Source organism: Ambystoma mexicanum, chromosome 3p, assembly GCF_040938575.1.
Source record: "Ambystoma mexicanum isolate Mex_15411 chromosome 3p, UKY_AmexF1_1, whole genome shotgun sequence".
Taxonomy (NCBI): Eukaryota; Metazoa; Chordata; class Amphibia; order Caudata; family Ambystomatidae; genus Ambystoma; species Ambystoma mexicanum.
Genome location: NC_090925.1, coordinates 3,272,101 through 3,296,188, shown reverse-complemented (window position 1 = coordinate 3,296,188; position 24,088 = coordinate 3,272,101). Strand labels below are relative to the sequence as shown.

The 24,088-nt window shown below is 50.9% G+C and overlaps 1 protein-coding gene across 1 annotated transcript in view; it reads left to right on the top strand.

The window, feature by feature from the left end:
* CLCN1 (chloride voltage-gated channel 1) overlaps positions 1-24,088 on the top strand; it is a 1,282,884-nt gene that overhangs the window by 1,208,084 nt on the left and 50,712 nt on the right. The window contains exon 22 of the mRNA XM_069650302.1: positions 14,751-14,837. Coding sequence (XP_069506403.1) covers positions 14,751-14,837 — 87 coding nt within the window. The remainder of the gene's footprint in view (positions 1-14,750; positions 14,838-24,088) is intronic.

Sequence of the window (24,088 nt, the reverse complement as noted above, 5' to 3'; positions counted from 1 at the left end):
ACTGTTGTTCAGGAGGTTTGACGTGCAGGTGTGCTGTGTGCTTCTAGGAGTTAGTTAATGTCAGGGAGTAGACATTAGTGCACTGTTGTGCAGGAGGTTTGATGTGCAGGTGTGTTGTGTGCTCCTATGAGTTAGTTCATGTCAGGAAGTAGACATTAGTGTACTGTTGTGCAGGAGGTTTAACGTGCAGGTGTGTTGTGTGCTCCTAGGAGTTAGTTCATGTCAGGGAGTAGACATTAGTGCACTGTTGTGCAGGTGGTTGACTGGCAGGTGTTTTTGTGCTTTGTTTGCTCCTAGGAGTTAGTTAATATCAGGGAGTAGACATTAGTGCACTGTTGTGCAGGTGGTTTGACGTGCTGGTGTGCTGTGTGCTCCTAGGAGTTAGTTCATGTCAGGTTAGTAGACATTAGTGTACTGTTGTGCAGGATGTTTGACGTGCAGGTGTGAGGTGTGCGCCTAGGAGTTAGTTATGTCAGGGAGTAGACATTAGTGCACTGTTGTGCAGGAGGTTTGACGTGCAGGTGTTTTGTGTGCTTTGTGTGCTCCTAGGAGTTAGTTAATGTCAGGGAGTAGACATTAGTGCACTGTTGTGCAGGAGGTTTGATGTGCAGGTGTGGGTGTGTGCTCCTAGGAGTTAGTTCATGTCAGGGAGTAGACATTAGTGCACTGTTGTGCAGGAGGTTTGACGTGCAGGTGTTTTGTGTGCTTTGTGTGCTCCTAGGAGTTAGTTAATGTCAGGGAGTAGACATTAGTGCACTGTTGTGCAGGAGGTTTGACGTGCAGGTGTTTTGTGTGCTTTGTGTGCTCCTAGGAGTTAGTTAATGTCAGGGAGTAGACATTAGTGCACTGTTGTGCAGGAGGTTTGACGTGCAGGTGTGCTGTGTGCTCCTAGGAGTTAGTACATGTCAGGGAGTAGACATTAGTGCACTGTTGTGCAGGAGGTTTGACGTGCAGGTGTGGGGGTGTGCTCCTAGGAGTTAGTTCATGTCAGGGAGTAGACATTAGTGCACTGTTGTGCAGGAGGTTTGACGTGCAGGTGTTTTGTGTGCTTCTAGGAGTTAGTTAATGTCAGGGAGTAGACATTAGTGCACTGTTGTGCAGGAGGTTTGACGTGCAGGTCTGCTGTGTGCTCCTAGGAGTTAGTACATGTCAGGGAGCAGACATTAGTGCACTGTTGTGCAGGAGGTTTGACGTTCAGGTGTGTTGTGTGCGCCTAGGAGTTAGTTAATGTCAGGGAGAAGACATTAGTGCACTGTTGTGCAGGAGGTTTGACGTGCAGGTGTTTTGTGTGCTTTGTGTACTCCTAGGAGTTAGTTCATGTCAGGGAGTAGACATTAGTGCACTGTTGTGCAGGAGGTTTGACGTGCAGGTGTTTTGTGTGCTTTGTGTGCTCCTAGGAGTTAGTTCATGTCAGGAAGTAGACATTAGTGCACTGTTGTGCAGGAGGTTTGACGTGCAGGTGTTCTGTGTGCTCCTAGGAGTTAGTACATGTCAGGGAGTAGACATTAGTGCACTGTTGTGCCAGAGGTTTTACGTGCAGGTGTGTTGTGTGTGCCTAGGAGTTAGTTAATGTCAGGGAGTAGACATTAGTGCACTGTTGTGCAGGAGGTTTGATGTGCAGGTGTTTTGTGTGCTTTGTGTGCTCCTATGAGTTAGTTAATGTCAGGGAGTAGACATTAGTGCACTGTTGTGCAGGAGGTTTGGCGCGCATGTGTGTTGTGTGCTCCTAGGAGTTAGTACATGTCAGGGAGTAGACATTAGTGCACTGTTGTGCTGGAGGTTTTGCGTGCAGGTGTGTTGTGTGTGCCTAGGAGTTAGTTAATGTCAAGGAGTAGACATTAGTGCACTGTTGTGCAGGAGGTTTGACGTGCAGGTGTTTTGTGTGCTTTGTGTGCTCGTAGGAGTTAGTTCATGTCAGGGAGTAGACATTAGTGAACTGTTGTGCAGGAGGTTTGACGTGCAGGTGTGTTGTGTGTGCCTAGGAGTTTGTTAATGTCAGGGAGTAGACATTAGTGCACTGTTGTTCAGGAGATTTGACGTGCAGGTGTGCTGTGTGCTCCTAGGAGTTAGTTCATGTCAGGGAGTAGACAGGAGGTTTGACATGCAGGTGTTTTGTGTGTTTTGTGTGCTCCTAGGAGTTAGTTAATGTCAGGGAGTAAACCTTAGTGCACTGTTGTGCAGGAGTTTTGACGTGCAGGTGTGTTCTGTGCGCCTAGGAGTTAGTTCATGTCAGGTTAGTAGACATTAGTGTACTGTTGTGCAGGATGTTTGACGTGCAGGTGTGAGGTGTGCGCCTAGGAGTTAGTTATGTCAGGGAGTAGACATTAGTGCACTGTTGTTCAGGAGGTTTGACGTGCAGGTGTGCTGTGTGCTTCTAGGAGTTAGTTAATGTCAGGGAGTAGACATTAGTGCACTGTTGTGCAGGAGGTTTGATGTGCAGGTGTGTTGTGTGCTCCTATGAGTTAGTTCATGTCAGGAAGTAGACATTAGTGTACTGTTGTGCAGGAGGTTTAACGTGCAGGTGTGTTGTGTGCTCCTAGGAGTTAGTTCATGTCAGGGAGTAGACATTAGTGCACTGTTGTGCAGGTGGTTGACAGGCAGGTGTTTTGTGCTTTGTTTGCTCCTAGGAGTTAGTTAATATCCGGGAGTAGACATTAGTGCACTGTTGTGCAGGTGGTTTGACGTGCTGGTGTGCTGTGTGCTCCTAGGAGTTAGTTCATGTCAGGTTAGTAGACATTAGTGTACTGTTGTGCAGGATGTTTGACGTGCAGGTGTGAGGTGTGCGCCTAGGAGTTAGTTATGTCAGGGAGTAGACATTAGTGCACTGTTGTGCAGGAGGTTTGACGTGCAGGTGTTTTGTGTGCTTTGTGTGCTCCTAGGAGTTAGTTAATGTCAGGGAGTAGACATTAGTGCACTGTTGTGCAGGAGGTTTGATGTGCAGGTGTGGGTGTGTGCTCCTAGGAGTTAGTTCATGTCAGGGAGTAGACATTAGTGCACTGTTGTGCGGGAGGTTTGACGTGCAGGTGTTTTGTGTGCTTTGTGTGCTCCTAGGAGTTAGTTAATGTCAGGGAGTAGACATTAGTGCACTGTTGTGCAGGAGGTTTGACGTGCAGGTGTTTTGTGTGCTTTGTGTGCTCCTAGGAGTTAGTTAATGTCAGGGAGTAGACATTAGTGCACTGTTGTGCAGGAGGTTTGACGTGCAGGTGTGCTGTGTGCTCCTAGGAGTTAGTACATGTCAGGGAGTAGACATTAGTGCACTGTTGTGCAGGAGGTTTGACGTGCAGGTGTGGGGGTGTGCTCCTAGGAGTTAGTTCATGTCAGGGAGTAGACATTAGTGCACTGTTGTGCAGGAGGTTTGACGTGCAGGTGTTTTGTGTGCTTTGTGTGCTTCTAGGAGTTAGTTAATGTCAGGGAGTAGACATTAGTGCACTGTTGTGCAGGAGGTTTGACGTGCAGGTCTGCTGTGTGCTCCTAGGAGTTAGTACATGTCAGGGAGCAGACATTAGTGCACTGTTGTGCAAGAGGTTTGACGTTCAGGTGTGTTGTGTGCGCCTAGGAGTTAGTTAATGTCAGGGAGAAGACATTAGTGCACTGTTGTGCAGGAGGTTTGACGTGCAGGTGTTTTGTGTGCTTTGTGTACTCCTAGGAGTTAGTTCATGTCAGGGAGTAGACATTAGTGCACTGTTGTGCAGGAGGTTTGACGTGCAGGTGTTTTGTGTGCTTTGTGTGCTCCTAGGAGTTAGTTCATGTCAGGAAGTAGACATTAGTGCACTGTTGTGCAGGAGGTTTGACGTGCAGGTGTTCTGTGTGCTCCTAGGAGTTAGTACATGTCAGGGAGTAGACATTAGTGCACTGTTGTGCCAGAGGTTTTACGTGCAGGTGTGTTGTGTGTGCCTAGGAGTTAGTTAATGTCAGGGAGTAGACATTAGTGCACTGTTGTGCAGGAGGTTTGATGTGCAGGTGTTTTGTGTGCTTTGTGTGCTCCTATGAGTTAGTTAATGTCAGGGAGTAGACATTAGTGCACTGTTGTGCAGGAGGTTTGGCGCGCATGTGTGTTGTGTGCTCCTAGGAGTTAGTACATGTCAGGGAGTAGACATTAGTGCACTGTTGTGCTGGAGGTTTTGCGTGCAGGTGTGTTGTGTGTGCCTAGGAGTTAGTTAATGTCAGGGAGTAGACATTAGTGCACTGTTGTGCAGGAGGTTTGACGTGCAGGTGTTTTGTGTACTTTGTGTGCTCCTATGAGTTAGTTAATGTCAGGGAGTAGACATTAGTGCACTGTTGTGCAGGAGGTTTGACGTGCAGGTGTTTTGTGTGCTTTGTGTGCTACTAGGAGTTCGTTCATGTCAGAGAGTAGACATTAGTGCACTGTTGTGCAGGAGGTTTGATGTGCAGGTGTGCTGTGTGCTCCTAGGAGTTAGTTCATGTCAGGGAGTAGACATTAGTGCACTGTTGTGCAGGACGTTTGACGTGCAGGTGTGCTGTGTGCTCCTAGGAGTTAATACATGTCAGGTAGTAAACCTTAGTGCACTGTTGTGCCGGAAGTCTGCAGTTTTATTGCTGTAGAGGCATAGTTTATTGTACTAGAAGAAACGTGTTAAAAGATTGTAAGATTTTTAAGAAGGCTGACCTTTTATACTAAGTATATTGACGTGTCACCTGGACCTAGGCGTGACTAGAATGTGTCTGGGGGAACGTTTGGCTACTTCATGGATGTGGACTTGTCGTCCATGTTGCTGGGTTTCTACATTCTTGGTCTGGTGAGTAACACTTCATTCACGCTTCTTTTTATTTTTTCTCAGAGGCATATGTTTGTGGTCGTGCATTTGGTGGTGGTGCGTGTGGTTCCTGTGGTTGGGTTTTACTGGTTCTGGTGCTTGTGGTTGTGTTCTCAGGATGTTCGTTAGGTGGCTGGTGGCAGGGCAGGATTTCGGTTTGTGTGTTTGGTTGCTCTGTGTAGTTGAGCTGGGTTGGGTTCAGGGGTGGCAGACCTGAGGCTCTGGAGTGGCAGAACAGGGCATAAGGAGGTTATGTTTCATTTTGATGCTTGTCAGTGTAGGTACGTTTGCTGCTCTTGCGTAGCAGTTTATACCCCCTTGTGTGTAGTTCATGTTTGGGTGTGGCAGGCCCGAGGCCCTGATGTGGCAGCACAGGGCATAAGGAGGTTATGTTTCATTTTGATGCTTGTGAGTGTAGGTACGTTTGCTGCTCTTGCGTAGCAGTTTATACCCCTTGTGTGTAGTTCATGTTTGGGTGTGGTAGGCCCGAGGCTCTGGTGTGGCAGCACAGGGCATAAGGAGGTTATGTTTCATTTTGATGCTTGTCAGTGTAGGTACGTTTGCTGCTCTTGCGTAGCAGTTTATACCCCCTTGTGTGTAGTTCATGTTTGGGTGTGGCAGGCTCGAGGCCCGAGGCCCGAGGCCCTCGTGTGACAGCACAGGGCATAAAGAGGTTATGTTTCATTTTGATGCTTGTCAGTGTAGGTATGTTTGCTGCTCTTGCGTAGCAGTTTATACCCCTTTGTGTGTAGTTCATGTTTGGGTGTGGCAGGCCTGAGGCCCTGGTGTGGCAGCACAGGGCATAAGGAGGTTATGTTTCATTTTGATGCTTGTGAGTGTAGGTACGTTTGCTGCTCTTGCGTAGCAGTTTATACCCCTTGTGTGTAGCTCATGTTTGGGTGTGGTAGGCCCGAGTCTCTGGTGTGGTAGCACAGGGCATAAGGAGGTTATGTTTCATTTTGATGCTTGTCAGTGTAGGTACGTTTGCTGCTCTTGCGTAGCAGTTTATACCCCTTGTGTGTAGTTCATGTTTGGGTGTGGTAGGCCCGAGGCCCTCGTGTGACAGCACAGGGCATAAAGAGGTTATGTTTCATTTTGATGCTTGTCAGTGTAGGTATGTTTGCTGCTCTTGCGTAGCAGTTTATACCCCTTGTGTGTAGCTCATGTTTGGGTGTGGTAGGCCCGAGTCTCTGGTGTGGCAGCACAGGGCATAAGGAGGTTATGTTTCATTTTGATGCTTGTCAGTGTAGGTACGTTTGCTGCTCTTGCGTAGCAGTTTATACCCCTTGTGTGTAGTTCATGTTTGGGTGTGGCATGCCCGAGGCTCTGTTGTGGCAGCACAGGGCATAAGGAGGTTATGTTTCATTTTGATGCTTGTCAGTGTAGGTACGTTTGCTGCTCTTGCGTAGCAGTTTATACCCCCTTGTGTGTAGTTCATGTTTGGGTGTGGCAGGCTCGAGGCCCGAGGCCCGAGGCCCTCGTGTGACAGCACAGGGCATAAAGAGGTTATGTTTCATTTTGATGCTTGTCAGTGTAGGTATGTTTGCTGCTCTTGCGTAGCAGTTTATACCCCCTTGTGTGTAGTTCATGTTTGGGTGTGGCAGGCCTGAGGCCCTGGTGTGGCAGCACAGGGCATAAGGAGGTTATGTTTCATTTTGATGCTTGTGAGTGTAGGTATGTTTGCTGCTCTTGCGTAGCAGTTTATACCCCTTGTGTGTAGCTCATGTTTGGGTGTGGTAGGCCCGAGTCTCTGGTGTGGCAGCACAGGGCATAAGGAGGTTATGTTTCATTTTGATGCTTGTCAGTGTAGGTACGTTTGCTGCTCTTGCGTAGCAGTTTATACCCCTTGTGTGTAGTTCATGTTTGGGTGTGGCAGGCCCGAGGCTCTGGTGTGGCAGCACAGGGCATAAGGAGGTTATGTTTCATTTTGATGCTTGTGAGTGTAGGTACGTTTGCTGCTCTTGCGTAGCAGTTTATACCCCCTTGTGTGGCAGGCCAGGGCATAAGGAAGTATTTGTTTGACTTTAGAATGTAAGTTGTCTTGTTGCGAATTGCCGCCTGTAAGGTCTTGGTGCGGAGTGGTTGTGTACGATTGTTAGGTTGGTTCTTGTGTTCTGTTCGGCCAGGAGGTGTGTGGTATCTTGCATGCGTGTGAGCTAGCTGCCGCTGCTTTGAAGAGTCCTGCCGGAAGGTGGACGGCAAGGGGCTGGTGGTTCTGAGAGTGACCGTTGCTGGGGACTTCAGCCTGGGACCGGAAGGATGCATTCTCCCTGTTCTCCCACCGAGCCTTCTGCTGTAAGTTAAGCAATAAGGGGTACATTTCCTTTTGTACGTACCAGCTCCAGCGTGGTCCCTGCATGTGGTCTCCCGTAGCTGAATACTTCCGGGTTGCAAATGAAAATGTTTTGATAAGTGTTGTTAGCAGGAATGATCGCACGGCGGGTGAAAAAGACTTTTTGCGCACCTGCTGCAGGCAGCCATTACCCTCCCCCCCACTCACATGTGCCTGGCCGGTCGGATTGGCTCACATGCAGTGCTGAGACCCTGGTGCAAGTGGTCCATTCTGCCAGAGGAGCTGCCCCCCATATTGCCAATGACCCCCCCCCTATTGAATAGATATTATTTTGAGGGGTTCATGAAACACCTGCGCTCCTTCATGACATCAAGCACATGGCTTGCGGGAGAGGTTTGTGGGAACACTAAAAAATAAGCATTGGCAAAACCGAACGTTTTGGCTGTTGTGTAGGCATGGGGTAGGCATTTTCCTGGCACTGCCATAATGGTGCGAAGATGGCAACAGCTGCCAAGTGGTGTGGCATCCTGAGCATTTGATGGCATTGGCTTGCAAATGCCTATCTGGTGCCTATAAAAGAAACAATACTATTTACTTTGTCAGTACTTGTTCTCAATATAAATTCAGTGCAACTGGCAGATGCGAGGACAAACAGATTGTTATAAAGCAAGCGAGGGAAGGCGCCCTTGGTTAAGACATGTTTACTATACAAGATTTTGATTTACACCTTCAATTAAGACATTGGGGGTCATTACGAGTTTTCCGGTATTCCAGGGGGTGGAGGGTGGAATGGTCGTCAAGCACAAAGATGCAAGGACTGGCTGGAGGCAATGGAAAATGGAGGATTAGTCATGTTGAAAGGCCAGACGTCAGGAGTCATCCCTGGAGCACCGGCCTGGCACAATGGCTCCAGCAGTGCCACCCTGGACTACTTTTTTGTTTCCAGTAGTATGTGTGGCCCGACGCTACAGCTAAGTGGGTCCCCCACTGTGCAGTGATCATGATCTGAGAATTCTAAAAAAAAGGGCTCGAAAAAAAAAAAGAAAAACTACATACTGGCCACACACGTTGGAAGTGGATGGAGGGCGTCACAGAACGAGACGGAAACCCGAAGTGATCCCACGCCTGACAGAACATCTCCCCGCGTGGCCGTCAAGACACGAGGTGGGAGTTGAGCACGACTCTGTTCTGCGATGGTCAGAGAAAAATCTGCTAAGAACGGCAAGCCGCGCTTTAAATCCTTACACTCCTATGACTAAGAATTGGCCACACAGAAAAGCCTATTACAGAAAGAAATAAGAACGCTCAGGGCCTTGGGCAAGAGTAACACGAGGATACTGTGCCACTCCAGGACAGGGCGCAACGCAATCCCACAGCCGGGGCAAAGGGGGCTGCTACTCCCTCTGGGTACACAGTTTCACAGGAACCCAGTTCCCAAATTCAATTTCCAGGGCACCCTGGCTTCCCTAGGCCCCAAATGAACCCTATGGTTAGAACGTTTGGAGATGTTCTTCGAGGCAGCAGAAATAGTGGAGAATGCGCGGAACGCAGGCAGGGCACTGATAAACTACTTCCCACCGATGGTCAACATTGACTACGAGAGGTTTCTGCTGAGGCAAGCGGCTCAAGGCCCCAACAAATGGATCGGCAGATTTATCACACGCCTCGAGGAGGGAGAGTTACGGGACAGAAAATCCAAAAATGCAGCTCAAGCCAACTGCAAAATAAATGCTCAAAGAACCAGGGATATCCAGGGATATCTCTAATGAGAAGATTGGAACTGGGAAGGGCCCGAGAGCTCCCCACCACGAGATCAACACCCAGGGAGGAAGCAATGAAAGACCTGACGGTCGGAGACGCTCAAACAATCTCCACCCAGGCACAGAGGCAGTCCAGGATCAAGAAAACTAAGCGTCGTCCAACACAGAGCCCGGGAAGAAGAAATCCGGTGCCAATAGGAGTTCTGTGGAAGCACTCTGCCACATGCCGAGGCGTGCCCAGCAAATGGCCGCCAGTGTGGAAGATGCAGCAAGATGGGGCACTTTGCCAACGTCTGCAGGATACCGTGGCCGATAACGCTGGGATCCACACCGCAACCCCAGCAGAGGAGGAGATCTGCCAGAGTGGCAACACTGTCGGAAGAGATCCAGGATACAGCATCTGTGGGGAAGGAGACGGCTATCAAGATGTCGAGATCACGACTATCGAAGACAGCGATGTAGAAGAAGTATACTTAATTTCGGTGTTTGCCCTGGGTTTTCACCATAAAGAGAGGCAACTGCAGGTTTCTGCGCTGATAGATTACGGGCGCCTTGGTCAACGCAATGCCCGTGCTCCAGCACTCCCATCTACAAGGGCCGCCACAGTTAACAGCGTCAAGAATCCAAACTCTGATGCCCTTAGAGGGTACATTTGAAGCAGTAATAACTCACAGCGAACTGTCGACCAAGGCAACATTCTATGTGACAAGATAATCTAAGGACACTCTCCTGAGCTGCAGCATGGCAGAAACCTTAGAACTTGTGCACTTTGCATTCCTGGTTTACCTTACCAATGTGGCGCAACTATGCGTGGAATACTATGAGCTATTGAAAGGTACAGGGGGTCTCAAAGGCCAAGAGGTGTGACTCCATGCTGACAACACAATTCAAGCAGTAGCACTTCGTCTCTGTCGGGTTGTCTTCCACCTGAGGAAAAAAATGGAAGATGACATCATCTGCATGGAGACAGATGGCATCATTGAGTGGATACATGGACCCACCCCCTGGGTATCACCCATTGTAGTTGCACCCAAACCCAAAAAGCCTGGAGCGGTCTGTATCTGCGTAGACATGTGCCTGTCCAACAAGGCCACCAGGAGGGAGAGACACTCTATGAGACACCCACACTGGATGACATACTGGTGAACCTGCAGGGCAGAGTGGTGTTCTCAACCATCGACCCAAGAGCTGTCTACCATCAGGTCCCCCAATATAGGGACTTGAGTTCCATTACAGCACTCTCGTCCCATGTTGGTCTCTTCCAGTACAAACACCTTAAGCTTCAGGGTATCCTCAGCAGCTGAGGTGTTCCAGCACACAGTGAGAGGGGTGCGGGCATATTTACAGGGTATCATCAATGTCTAAAGAGATACTAGGGATGAGGGATTTCAGACTAGGACCAAGGTCCTAGGAAACTAGGACGAAGGACTAGGAGAAGAATGAGGGATTAGGATGAGAGACTTGGGCAAGGTTAAGAGACTAGGACTGGAGACAAGTGACAAGGGCCAGTAGACTAGGAATGAGGATGAAGGATGGGGACTAGGGCAAGGCTAAAGGATGAGATGCTAGGATGAGAAAATGGTGATTGGGATGAGTGACTAGGAGAGAGCACTAAAACAAAAGACCATATAGATTAGAATGAAAGTCAAGGGCCAGGAACTAGGATGGATGACTAGAACAAGGGATTAAGAGGAGTATGAGGGCCTGGAACTAGGATGGAGGACTGGAACAAGGGATTAGGAGGAGTATGAGGGCCTGGAACTAGAATGGAAGACTGGAGCAAGGGATTAGAAGGCGTATGAGGGCCTGGAACTAGGATGGAGGACTGGAACAAGGGATTAGGAGGAGTATGAGGGCCTGGAACTAGAATGGAAGACTGGAACAAGGGATTAGGTGGAGTATGAGGACCTGCAACTAGGATGAAGAATGGTGACTAGGGCAAGGCTAAAGGATGAGATGCTATGATGAGAAAACTGTGATTGGGATGTGTGACTAGGAGAGAACACTAAGACAAACAACCATATAGACTAGTATGAATGACAAGGGCCAAGAACTAGGATGGAGGACTGGAATAGGGATTAGGAGGAGTATGAGGACATGGAACTAGGATGGAAGACTGGAACAAGGGATTAGAAGGTGTATGAGGGCCTGGAACTAGAATGGAAGACTGGAACAAGGGATTAGGAGGAGCATGGGGGCCTTGAACTAGGATGAAGGACTAAAACAAGGGATTAGGAGGAGCATGAGGGCCTGGAACTAGAATGGAAGACTGGAACAAGGGATTAGAAGGAGTATGAGGGCCTGGAACCAGAATGACAGCCTGGAACAAGGGATTAGGAGGAGCGTGAGGGCCTGGAACTAGAATGGAAGACTGGAACAAGGGTTTAGAAGGTGTATGAGGGCCTGGAACTAGAATGGAAGACTGGAACAAGGGATTAGGAGGAGCATGGGGGCCTTGAACTAGGATGAAGGACTAAAACAAGGGATTAGGAGGAGCATGAGGGCCTGGAACTAGAATGGAAGACTGGAACAAGGGATTAGAAGGAGTATGAGGGCCTGGAACCAGAATGACAGCCTGGAACAAGGGATTAGGAGGAGCGTGAGGGCCTGGAACTAGAATGGAAGACTGGAACAAGGGTTTAGGAGGGGCATGGGGGCCTTGAACTAGGATGAAGGACTAAAACAAGGGATTAGGAGGAGTATAAGGGCCTGGAACTAGAATGGAAGACTGGAACAAGGGATTAGGAGGAGCATGGGGGCCTTGAACTAGGATGAAGGACTAAAACAAGGGATTAGGAGGAGTATGAGGGCCTTGAACTAGAATGGAGGACTAGGATGAAAGACTAGTCTATAGACTTGCATGAATGATATTAGCACCTAGAGGCTGCCCAATCAACTGAAGCTGAACTCATCTAAGGCAGCGGTTGTTCTTTGATGGTAAAGCCCCTTCTCAAAAGCCCTTCCTATCACCCCTTTCCATGGTTTGTACTTCAAACAGCCTTAGCCGACAATGGTAAAATATTCACAGCATTTTTCAGGTGGGGCGGTGGACAGAACTTTTTATTTCAGGCAGTTTCTCTCTGGGGAGGAGGAGCACTGTGTGTGGGGGTCTGCGCTTTAATACATTCTAGGATTTACTACGCAAATGTTCTATATGTCAGGATTCCTGCCTATCAACTACGTGGGGTCCAATGGGTCAGAAATTCGGCTTTCACTCCCTGATCTCCTTTCCTGGCCACTGGCCATCTGGTGCTTTCACTCCCTGCTCTCCATTCCTAGTCCCTGGCCATCTGGCGCTTTCACTCCCTGCTCTCCTTTCCTGGCCCCTGGAAATCTGGCACGTTCACTCCCTTCTCTCCTTTCCGGGCCTGTGGCCATCTGGTGCTTTCACTCCCTTCTCTCCTTTCCTGGCCTGTTGCCACATGGGGCTTTCACTCCCTGCTTTCTTTTCCTGGCCCCTGACCATCTGGCATTTTCACTCCCTGCTCTCCTTTCCTGGCCCCTGGCCATCTGGTACTTTCACTCCTTGCTCCCTTTCCTGACCTCATCTCATCTGGCACTCTAACTCCTTGCTCTCCTTTCCTGGCCCCTGGCCATCTAGCGCTTTCATTCCCTGTTCTCCTTTCGCGGCCCATGGCCATCTGGCACGTTAACTCCCTGCTCTCTTTTCCTGGCATGTGGCCATCTGTTGCTTTCACTCCCTTCTCTCCTTTCCTGGCTCATGACTATCTGGTGCTTTCACTCCCTGCTCTCCTTTCTGGCCCCTGGCAATCTGGTGCTTTCACTCCCTTATCTTCTTTCCAGGCCCTTGGCCATCTGGTGCTTTTACTCCCTTCTCTCCTTTCCTGACCTGTTGCCACCTGGGGCTTTACTCCCTGCTTTCCTTTCCTGGCCCCTGGCCATCTGGTGTTTTCACTCCCTGCTCTGGTTTCCTGGCCCCTGGCCATCTGGTGCTTTCACTCCCTGTCCACCTTTCCTGGCCCCTGGCCATGTGGCGCTTTCACTCCCTGTTCTCCTTTCGTGGCCCATGGCCATCTGGCACGTTAACTTCCTGCTCTCCTTTCCTGTTCTGTGGCCATCTGGCACTTTCATTCCCTGCTCTCCTTTCCTGGCCCCTGCCTATCTGATACTTTCACTCCCTGCTCTCCTTTTCTGGTCCTTGACCATCTGGCATTTTCACTCCCTGCTATCCTTTCCTGGCCCCTACCCATCTGGCACTTTCACTCCCTGCTCTCCTTTCCTGGCCCCTGGCCATCTGGTGATTTCACTCCCTGCTTTCCTTTCCTGGTGCCTGGCCATCTGGCACTTTCACCCCCTGCTCTCCTTTCCTGGCCCATGGCCATCTGGCACTTTCACTCCCTGCTCTCCTTTCCTGGTCTGTGGCCATCTGGTGCTTTCAGTCCCTGCTCTCCTTTCCTGGTCCCTGACCATCTGGCATTTTCACTCCCTGCCCTCCTTTCCTGGCCCCTGCCCATCTAGCATTTTCACTCCCTGCTCTCCTTTCCTGGCCCCTCCCAATCTGGTGTTTTCACTCCCTGCTCTCCTTTCCTGGCCCCTGCCCATCTGGCACTTTCACTCCCTGCTCTCCTTTTCTGGCCCCTGGCCATCTGGTGTTTTCACTCCCTGCTCTCCTTTCCTGGCCCCTGCTCATCTGGCACTTTCACTCCCTGCTCTCCTTTCCTGGCCCCTGCCCATCTGGCACTTTCACTCCCCGCTCTCCTTTGCTGGCCCCTGCCCATATGGCACTTTCACTCCCTGCTCTCCTTTCCTGGCCCCTGGCAATCTTGCACTTTCACTCCCTTCTCTCCTTTCCTGGCCTGTGGCCATCTGGTGCTTTCAGTCCCTGCTCTCCTTTCCTGGTCCCTGACCATCTGGCATTTTCACTCCATGCTCTCCTTTCCTGACCCCTGCCCATCTGGCACTTTCACTATCTGCTCTCCTTTTCTGGCTCCTGGCCACATCGTGTTTTCACTCCCTGCTCTCCTTTCCTGGCTCCTGGCCATATCATGTTTTCACTCCCTGCTCTCCTTTCCTGGCCCTTGCCCATCTGGCACTTTCACTCCCTGCTCTCCTTTGCTGGCCCCTGGCCATCTGGCACTTTCACTCCCTGCTCTCCTTTCCTGGCCCCTGGCCATATGGCACTTTCACTCCCTGCTCTCCTTTCTTGGCACCTGGCCATCTGGTGTTTTCACTCCCTGCTCTCCTTTCTTGGTCCCTGGCCATCTGGTGTTTTCACTCCCTGCTCTCCTTTCTTGGTCCCTGGCCATCTGGTGTTTTCACTCCCTGCTCTCCTTTCTTGGTCCCTGGCCATCTGGTGTTTTCACTCCCTGCTCTTCTTTCTTGGGCCTTGCAGACCTATTTGTTTTGTTTAATAATTTGCTACTTGTATTATTTTATTGGTGGCTCCTCAATGCAGTATTTTTATTTTGCTATTTGCGAAGGTACAGATTTTCTAAACCAAATCAAACTTGAGTTAGGGATTTGTCGAGGGACAGGGATGAGGGTCTAGCTGGAAGGACTACGGCAGGAATGCAGTCCAGCACAGGAGACTAGGAGTGCAGATTAGGACAAAGGGCTGGTGCTAGGATGAGGGACTAGGACTGGGATGACGACATCTGTGCCTTAATCTCCATAAATGGCAGTGTTCTGTGCTGAGATGTGCTGGCAGGAGAAAGGATAGTGACGGCACCCAATGTAAGTAAAGAGCATTGCCAGTGCCATGTCAACGCCAAGTATTCTCCGTCTCAAGCCCCTTTCCCTTTTTTCTTTTCATTAGCATTGTGTTAGGTACACAGTGGTGCTATGCTGCCACCATACATACAGCACTCACTGTTAAACATGTTGCATGTGATTTTGGTTTCAGACACAGCAACGGCAGCCTCACGGCAGGGGTTGTAACTCATTGTGTGACTTCTTTTGCAGACTCACACTCTCTTCTCATTGCTGGGCCTCAGCCATGCCTATGTGACGAACATCGGGAAGCTTCGAGGGGTGCTTGCGCTACAAGAGGTAAGTCAGGGATGCGAGTAGCCACCTCAGACGGCTCCTGTGACATATAAAGAAAAATAGACTGTTATTAGATACTCCTAGAGAGTGTGAGCAGTGCAATGAGAGAGGCACCTAGAGAGTGTGAGCAGTGCAATGAGAGAAGCTCCTAGAGAGTGTGAGCAGTGCAATGAGAGAAGCTCCTAGAGAGTGTGAGCAGTGCAATGAGAGAAGCTCCTACAGAGTGTGAGCAGTGCAATGAGAGAAGCTCCTAGAGAGTGTGAGCAGTGCAATGAGAGAGGCTCCTAGAGAGTGTGAGCAGTGCAATGAGAGAAGCTCCTAGAGAGTGTGAGCAGTGCAATGAGAGAGGCTCCTAGAGAGTGTGAGCAGTGCAATGAGAGAGGCTCCTAAAGAGTGTGAGCAGTGCAATGAGAGAGGCTCCTAGAGAGTGTGAGCGGTGCAATGAGAGAGGCACCTAGAGAGTGTGAGCGGTGCAATGAGAGAGGCTCCTAGAGAGTGTGAGCGGTGGAATGAGAGAGGCACCTAGAGAGTGTGAGCGGTGCAATGAGAGAGGCACCTAGACAGTGTGAGCAGTGCAATGAGAGAGGCACCTAGAGAGTGTGAACAGTGCAATGAGAGAAGCTCCTAGAGAGTGTGAGCAGTGCAATGAGAGAGGCTCCTAGAGAGTGTGAGCGGTGCAATGAGAGAGGCACCTAGAGAGTGTGAACAGTGGAATGAGAGAAGCTCCTAGAGAGTGTGAGCAGTGCAATGAGAGAGGCTCCTAGAGAGTGTGAGCGGTGCAATGAGAGAGGCACCTAGAGAGTGTGAGCGGTGCAATGAGAGAGGCACCTAGACAGTGTGAGCAGTGCAATGAGAGAGGCACCTAGAGAGTGTGAACGGTGCAATGAGAGAAGCTCCTAGAGAGTGTGAGCAGTGCAATGAGAGAGGCTCCTAGAGAGTGTGAGCGGTGCAATGAGAGAAGCTCCTAGAGAGTGTGAGCGGTGCAATGAGAGAGGCTCCTAGAGAGTGTGAGCGGTGCAATGAGAGAGGCACCTAGAGAGTGTGAGCGGTGCAATGAGAGAAGCTCCTAGAGAGTGTGAGCAGTGCAATGGGAGAGGCTCCTAGACAGTGTGAACAGTGCAATGAGAGAAGCTCCTAGACAGTGTGAGCAGTGCAATGAGAGAGGCTCCTAGAGAGTGTGAGTAGTACAATGAGAGAGGCTCCTGGAGAGTGTGAGCAGTGCAATGGGAGAGGCTCCTAGACAGTGTGAGCAGTGCAATGAGAGACGCTCCTAGAGAGTGTGAGCAGTGCAATGAGAGAGGCTCCTAGAGAGTGTGAGTAGTACAATGAGAGAGGCTCCTGGAGAGTGTGAGCAGTGCAATGAGAGAGGCACCTAGAGAGTGTGAACAGTGCAATGAGAGAAGCTCCTAGAGAGTGTGAGCAGTGCAATGAGAGAGGCACCTAGAGAGTGTGAACAGTGCAATGAGAGAAGCTCCTAGAGAGTGTGAGCAGTGCAATGAGAGAGGCTCCTAGAGAGTGTGAACAGTGCAATGAGAGAAGCTCCTAGAGAGTGTGAGCATTGCAATGAGAGAGGCACCTAGACAGTGTGAGCAGTGCAATGAGAGAAGCTCCTAGAGAGTGTGAGCAGTGCAATGAGAGAGGCTCCTAGAGAGTGTGAGTAGTACAATGAGAGAGGCTCCTGGAGAGTGTGAGCAGAGCAATGGGAGAGGCTCCTAGACAGTGTGAGCAGTGCAATGAGAGAAGCTCCTAGAGAGTGTGAGCAGTGCAATGAGAGAGGCTCCTAGAGAGTGTGAGTAGTGCAATGAGAGAGGCTCCTGGAGAGTGTGAGCAGTGCAATGAGAGAGGCACCTAGAGAGTGTGAACAGTGCAATGAGAGAAGCTCCTAGAGAGTGTGAGCAGTGCAATGAGAGAGGCTCCTAGAGAGTGTGAGTAGTACAATGAGAGAGGCTCCTGGAGAGTGTGAGCAGTGCAATGGGAGAGGCTCCTAGACAGTGTGAGCAGTGCAATGAGAGAGGCACCTAGAGAGTGTGAACAGTGCAATGAGAGAAGCTCCTAGAGAGTGTGAGCAGTGCAATGAGAGAGGCTCCTAGAGAGTGTGAGCAGTGCAATGAGGGAGGCTCCTAGAGAGTGTGAACAGTGCAATGAGAGAGGCTCCTAGAGAGTGTGAGCAGTGCAATGAGAGAGGCACCTAGAGAGTGTGAACAGTGCAATGAGAGAAGCTCCTAGAGAGTGTGAGCAGTGCAATGAGAGAGGCTCCTAGAGAGTGTGAGTAGTACAATGAGAGAGGCTCCTGGAGAGTGTGAGCAGTGCAATGGGAGAGGCTCCTAGACAGTGTGAGCAGTGCAATGAGAGAGGCACCTAGAGAGTGTGAACAGTGCAATGAGAGAAGCTCCTAGAGAGTGTGAGCAGTGCAATGAGAGAGGCTCCTAGAGAGTGTGAGCAGTGCAATGAGAGAGGCTCCTAGAGAGTGTGAGCAGTGCAATGAGAGAGGCTCCTAGAGAGTGTGAGCAGTGCAATGAGAGAGGCACCTAGAGAGTGTGAGCAGTGCAATGAGAGAAGCTCCTAGAGAGTGTGAGCAGTGCAATGAGAGAGGCACCTAGAGAGTGTGAGCAGTGCAATGAGAGAGGCTCCTAGAGAGTGTGAGCAGTGCAATGAGAGAAGCTCCTAGAGAGTGTGAGCAGTGCAATGAGAGAGGATCCTAGAGAGTGTGAGCAGTGCAATGAGAGAGGCACCTAGAGAGTGTGAGCAGTGCAATGAGAGAAGCTCCTAGAGAGTGTGAGCAGTGCAATGAGAGAGGATCCTAGAGAGTGTGAGCAGTGCAATGAGAGAGGCACCTAGAGAGTGTGAGCAGTGCAATGAGAGAAGCTCCTAGAGAGTGTGAGCAGTGCAATGAGAGAAGCTCCTACAGAGTGTGAGCAGTGCAATGAGAGACGCTCCTAGAGTGTGAGCAGTGCAATGAGAGAAGCTCCTAGAGAGTGTGAGCAGTGCAATGAGAGAAGCTCCTACAGAGTGTGAGCAGCGCAATGAGAGAAGCTCCTGGAGAGTGTGAGCAGAGCAATGAGAGAAGCTCCTGGAGAGTGTGAGCAGTGCAATGAGAGAAGCTCCTACAGAGTGTGAGCAGTGCAATGAGAAAGGTTCCTAGACAGTGTGAGCAGTGCAATGGGAGAGGCTCCTAGAGAGTGTGAGCAGTGCAATGAGAGAGGCTCCTAGAGAGTGTCAGCAGTGCAATGAGAGAGGCTCCTAGAGAGTGTGAGCAGTGCAATGAGAGAGGCACCTAGAGAGTGTGAGCAGTGCAATGAGAGAAGCTCCTAGAGAGTGTGAGCAGTGCAATGAGAGAGGCTCCTAGAGAGTGTGAGCAGTGCAATGAGAGAGGCTCCTAGAGAGTGTGAGCAGTGCAATGAGAGAGGCTCCTAGAGAGTGTGAGCAGTGCAATGAGAGAAGCTCCTAGAGAGTGTGAGCAGTGCAATGAGAGAGGATCCTAGAGAGTGTGAGCAGTGCAATGAGAGAGGCACCTAGAGAGTGTGAGCAGTGCAATGAGAGAAGCTCCTAGAGAGTGTGAGCAGTGCAATGAGAGAGGATCCTAGAGAGTGTGAGCAGTGCAATGAGAGAGGCACCTAGAGAGTGTGAGCAGTGCAATGAGAGAAGCTCCTAGAGAGTGTGAGCAGTGCAATGAGAGAAGCTCCTAGAGTGTGAGCAGTGCAATGAGAGAAGCTCCTAGAGAGTGTGAGCAGTGCAATGAGAGAAGCTCCTACAGAGTGTGAGCAGCGCAATGAGAGAAGCTCCTGGAGAGTGTGAGCAGCGCAATGAGAGAAGCTCCTGGAGAGTGTGAGCAGTGCAATGAGAGAAGCTCCTACAGAGTGTGAGCAGTGCAATGAGAAAGGTTCCTAGACAGTGTGAGCAGTGCAATGGGAGAGGCTCCTAGAGAGTGTGAGCAGTGCAATGAGAGATGCTCCTAGAGAGTGTGAGCAGTGCAATGAGAGAGGCTCCTAGAGAGTGTGAGCGGTGCAATGGGAGAGGCTCCTAGATAGTGTGAGCAGTGTAATGGGAGAGGCTCCTAGAGAGTGTGAGCAGCGCAATGAGAGAAGCTCCTACAGAGTGTGAGCAGTGCAATGAGAAAAGTTCCTAGAGAGTGTGAGCAGTGCAATGAGAGAGGCACCTAGAGAGTGTGAACAGTGCAATGAGAGAGTCACCTAGAGAGTGTGAGCAGTGCAATGAGAGAGGCACCTAGAGAGTGAGAGCAGTGCAATGAGAGAGGCACCTAGAGAGTGTGAGCAGTGCAATGAGATGGGGTTCTAGAGAGTGTGAGCAGTGCAATGAGAGAGGCACCTAGAGAGTGTGAGCAGTCCAATGAGAGAGGCTCCTAGAGAGTGTGAGCAGTGCAATGGGAGAGGCTCCTAGAGAGTGTGAGCAGTGCAATGAGAGAGGCACCTAGAGAGTGTGAGCAGTGCAATGAGAGAGGCACCTAGAGAGTGTGAGCAGTGCAATGAGATGGGGTCCTAGAGAGTGTGAGCAGTGCAATGAGAGAGGCACCTAGAGAGTGTGAGCAGTACAATGAGAGAAGCACCTAGAGAGTGTGAGCAGTGCAATGGGAGAGGCACCTAGAGAGTGTGAGCAGTGCAATGAGAAGGGATTCTAGTGAGTGTGAGCAGTGCAGGGAGAGGGAGGGTCCTAGAGAGTGTGAGCAGTGCAATGAGAGGGGCTCCTAGACAGTGTGAGCAGTGCAATGGGAGAGGCTCCTAGACAGTGTGAGCAGTGCAATGGGAGAGGCTCCTAGACAGTGTGAGCAGTGCAATGGGAGAGGCTCCTAGAGAGTGTGAGCAGTGCAATGAGAGAGGCTCCTAGAGAGTGTGAGCAGTACAATGAGAGAAGCACCTAGAGAGTGTGAGCAGTGCAATGAGAGAGGCTCCTAGACAGTGTGAGCAGTGCAATGGGAGAGGCTCCTAGAGAGTGTGAGCAGTGCAATGAGAGAGGCTCCTAGAGAGTGTGAGCAGTGCAATGAGAGAGGCTCCTAGACAGTGTGAGCAGTGCAATGGGAGAGGCTCCTAGACAGTGTGAGCAGTGCAATGGGAGAGGCTCCTAGACAGTGTGAGCAGTGCAATGGGAGAGGCTCCTAGAGAGTGTGAGCAATGCAATGAGAGAGGCTCCTAGAGAGTGTGAGCAGTGCAATGAGAGAGGCCCCTAGAGAGTGTGAGCAGTTCAATGGGAGAGGCTCCTAGAGAGTGTGAGCAGTGCAATGGGAGAGGCTCCTAGACAGTGTGAGCAATGCAATGAGAGAGGCTCCTGGAGAGTGTGAGCAGTGTAATGGGAGAGGCTCCTAGACAGTGTGAGCAGTGCAATGAGAGAGGCTCCTAGAGAGTATGAGCAGTGCAATGGGAGAGGCTCCTAGAGAGTGTGAGCAGAGCAATGAGAGAGGCTCCTAGTGAGTGTGAGCAGTGCAGTGAGAGGGAGGGCCCTAGACAGTGTGTGCAGTGCAATGAGAGAGGCTCCTAGACAGTGTGAGCAGTGCAATGGGAGAGGCTCCTAGACAGTGTGAGCAGTGCAATGGGAGAGGCTCCTAGACAGTGTGAGCAGTGCAATGGGAGAGGCTCCTATAGAGTGTGAGCAGTGCAATGAGAGAGGCTCCTAGAGAGTGTGAGCAGTACAATGAGAGAAGCACCTAGAGAGTGTGAGCAGTGCAATGAGAGAGGCTCCTAGACAGTGTGAGCAGTGCAATGGGAGAGGCTCCTAGAGAGTGTGAGCAGTGCAATGAGAGAGGCTCCTAGAGAGTGTGAGCAGTGCAATGAGAGAGGCTGCTAGACAGTGTGAGCAGTGCAATTGGAGAGGCTCCTAGACAGTGTGAGCAGTGCAATGGGAGAGGCTCCTAGACAGTGTGAGCAGTGCAATGGGAGAGGCTCCTAGAGAGTGTGAGCAGTGCAATGAGAGAGGCTCCTAGAGAGTGTGAGCAGTGCAATGAGAGAGGCTCCTAGAGAGTGTGAGCAGTGCAATGGGAGAGGCTCCTAGACAGTGTGAGCAATGCAATGAGAGAGGCTCCTGGAGAGTGTGAGCAGTGAAATGGGAGAGGCTCCTAGACAGTGTGAGCAGTGCAATGAGAGAGGCTCCTAGAGAGTGTGAGCAGTGCAATGGGAGAGGCTCCTAGAGAGTGTGAGCAGTGCGATGAGAGAGGCTCCTAGAGAGTGTGAGCAGTGCAATGGGAGAGGCTCCTAGACAGTGTGAGCAATGCAATGAGAGAGGCACCTAGAGAGTGTGAGCAGTGCAATGAGAGAGGCACCTAGAGAGTGTGAGCAGTGCAATGAGATGGGGTTCTAGAGAGTGTGAGCAGTGCAATGAGATGGGGTTCTAGAGAGTGTGAGCAGTGCAATGAGAGAGGCACCTAGAGAGTGTGAGCAGTCCAATGAGAGAGGCTCCTAGAGAGTGTGAGCAGTGCAATGGGAGAGGCTCCTAGAGAGTGTGGGAAGTGCAATGAGAGAGGCACCTAGAGAGTGTGAGCAGTGCAATGAGAGAGGCACCTAGAGAGTGTGAGCAGTGCAATGAGATGGGGTCCTAGAGAGTGTGAGCAGTGCAATGAGAGAGGCACCTAGAGAGTGTGAGCAGTACAATGAGAGAAGCACCTAGAGAGTGTGAGCAGTGCAATGAGAGAGGCACCTAGAGACTGTGAGCAGTGCAATGAGAAGGGATTCTAGTGAGTGTGAGCAGTGCAGTGAGAGGGAGGGTCCTAGAGAGTGTGAGCAGTGCAATGAGAGAGGCTCCTAGACAGTGTGAGCCGTGCAATGGGAGAGGCTCCTAGACAGTGTGAGCAGTGCAATGGGAGAGGCTCCTAGACAGTGTGAGCCGTGCAATGGGAGAGGCTCCTAGAGAGTGTGAGCAGTGCAATGAGAGAGGCTCCTGGAGAGTGTGAGCAGTACAATGAGAGAAGCACCTAGAGAGTGTGAGCAGTGCAATGAGAGAGGCTCCTAGACAGTGTGAGCAGTGAAATGGGAGAGGCTCCTAGAGAGTGTGAGCAGTGCAATGAGAGAGGCTCCTAGAGAGTGTGAGCAGTGCAATGAGAGAGGCTCCTAGACAGTGTGAGCAGTGCAATGGGAGAGGCTCCTAGACAGTGTGAGCAGTGCAATGGGAGAGGCTCCTAGACAGTGTGAGCAGTGCAATGGGAGAGGCTCCTAGAGAGTGTGAGCAGTGCAATGAGAGAGGCTCCTAGAGAGTGTGAGCAGTGCAATGAGAGAGGCTCCTAGAGAGTGTGAGCAGTGCAATGGGAGAGGCTCCTAGAGAGTGTGAGCAGTGCAATGGGAGAGGCTCCTAGACAGTGTGAGCAATGCAATGAGAGAGGCTCCTGGAGAGTGTGAGCAGTGCAATGGGAGAGGCTCCTAGACAGTGTGAGCAGTGCAATGAGAGAGGCTCCTAGAGAGTGTGAGCAGTGCAATGGGAGAGGCTCCTAGAGAGTGTGAGCAGTGCAATGAGAGAGGCTCCTTGTGAGTGTGAGCAGTGCAGTGAGAAGGAGGGTCCTAGAGAGTGTGAGCAGTGCAAAGGGAGAGGCTCCTAGACAGTGTGAGCAGTGCAATGGGAGAGGTTCCTAGACAGTGTGAGCAGTGCAATGGGAGAGGCTCCTAGAGAGTGTGAGCAGTGCAATGAGAGAGGCTCCTAGAGAGTGTGAGCAGTACAATGAGAGAAGCACTTAGAGAGTGTGAGCAGTGCAATGAGAGAGGCTCCTAGACAGTGTGAGCAGTGCAATGGGAGAGGCTCCTAGAGAGTGTGAGCAGTGCAATGAGAGAGGCTCCTAGAGAGTGTGAGCAGTGCAATGAGAGAGGCTCCTAGACAGTGTGAGCAGTGCAATGGGAGAGGCTCCTAGACAGTGTGAGCAGTGCAATGGGAGAGGCTCCTAGAGAGTGTGAGCAGTGCAATGGGAGAGACTTCTAGAGAGTGTGAGCAGTGCAATGAGAGAGGCTCCTAGAGAGTGTGAGCAGTGCAATGGGAGAGGCTCCTAGAGAGTGTGAGCAGTGCAATGGGAGAGGCTCCTAGACAGTGTGAGCAATCCAATGAGTGAGGCTCCTGGAGAGTGTGAGCAGTGCAATGGGAGCGGCTCCTAGACAGTGTGAGCAGTGCAATGAGAGAGGCTCATAGAGAGTGTGAGCAGTGCAATGGGAGAGGCTCCTAGAGAGTGTGAGCAGTGCAATGAGAGAGGCTCCTAGAGAGTGTGAGCAGTGCAATGAGAGAGGCTCCTAGACAGTGTGAGCAATGCAATGAGAGAGGCTCCTGGAGAGTGTGAGCAGTGCAATGGGAGAGGCTCCTAGACAGTGTGAGCAGTGCAATAGGAGAGGCTCCTAGAGAGTGTGAGCAGTGCAATGAGAGAGGCTTCTAGAGAGTGTGAGCAGTGCAATGGGAGAGGCTCCTAGAGAGTGTGAGCAGTGCAATGAGAGAAGCTCCTAGAGAGTGTGAGCAGTGCAATGAGGCTCCTAGAGAGTGTGAGCAGTGCAATGAGAGTGGCTCCTAGAGAGTGTGAGCAGTGCAATGGGAGAGGCTCCTAGAGAGTGTGAGCAGTGCAACGAGAGAAACTCCTAGAGAGTGTGAGCAGTGCAATGAGAGAGGCACCTAGAGAGTGTGAGCAGTGCAATGGGAGAGGCACCTAGAGAGTGTGAGCAGTGCAATGAGAGAGGCACCTAGAGAGTGTCAGCAGTGCAATGAGGCTCCTAGCGACTGTGAGCAATGCAATGGGAGAAGCTCCTAGAGAGTGTGAGCAGTGCAATGGGAGAGGCTCCCAGAGAGTTTGAGCAGTGCAATGGGAGAGGCTCCTAGAGAGTGTGAGCAGTGCAAAGAGAGAGGCACCTAGAGAGTGTGAGCAGTGCAATGAGAGAGGCACCTAGAAAGTGTGAGCAGTGCAATGAGATGGGGGCCTGGAGAGTGTTAGCAGTGCAATGAGAGAGGCTCCTAGAGAGTGTGAGCAGTGCAATGAGATGGGGTCCTAGAGAGTGTGAGCAGTGCAATGGGAAAGGCACCTAGAGAGTGTGAGCAGTGCAATGAGAGAGAAACCTAGATAGTGTGAGCAGTGCAATGAGAGAGGCACCTAGAGAGTGTGAGCAGTGCAATGAGAGAGGCACCTAGTGAGTGTGAACAGTGCAATGAGAGAGGAACCCAGAGTGTGTGAGCAGTGCAATGAGAGAGGCACCTAGAGAGTGTGAGCAGTGCAATGAGATGGGGTCCTAGAGAGTGTGAGCAGTGCAATGAGAGAGGCACCTAGAGAGTGTGAGCAGTGCAATGAGAGAAGC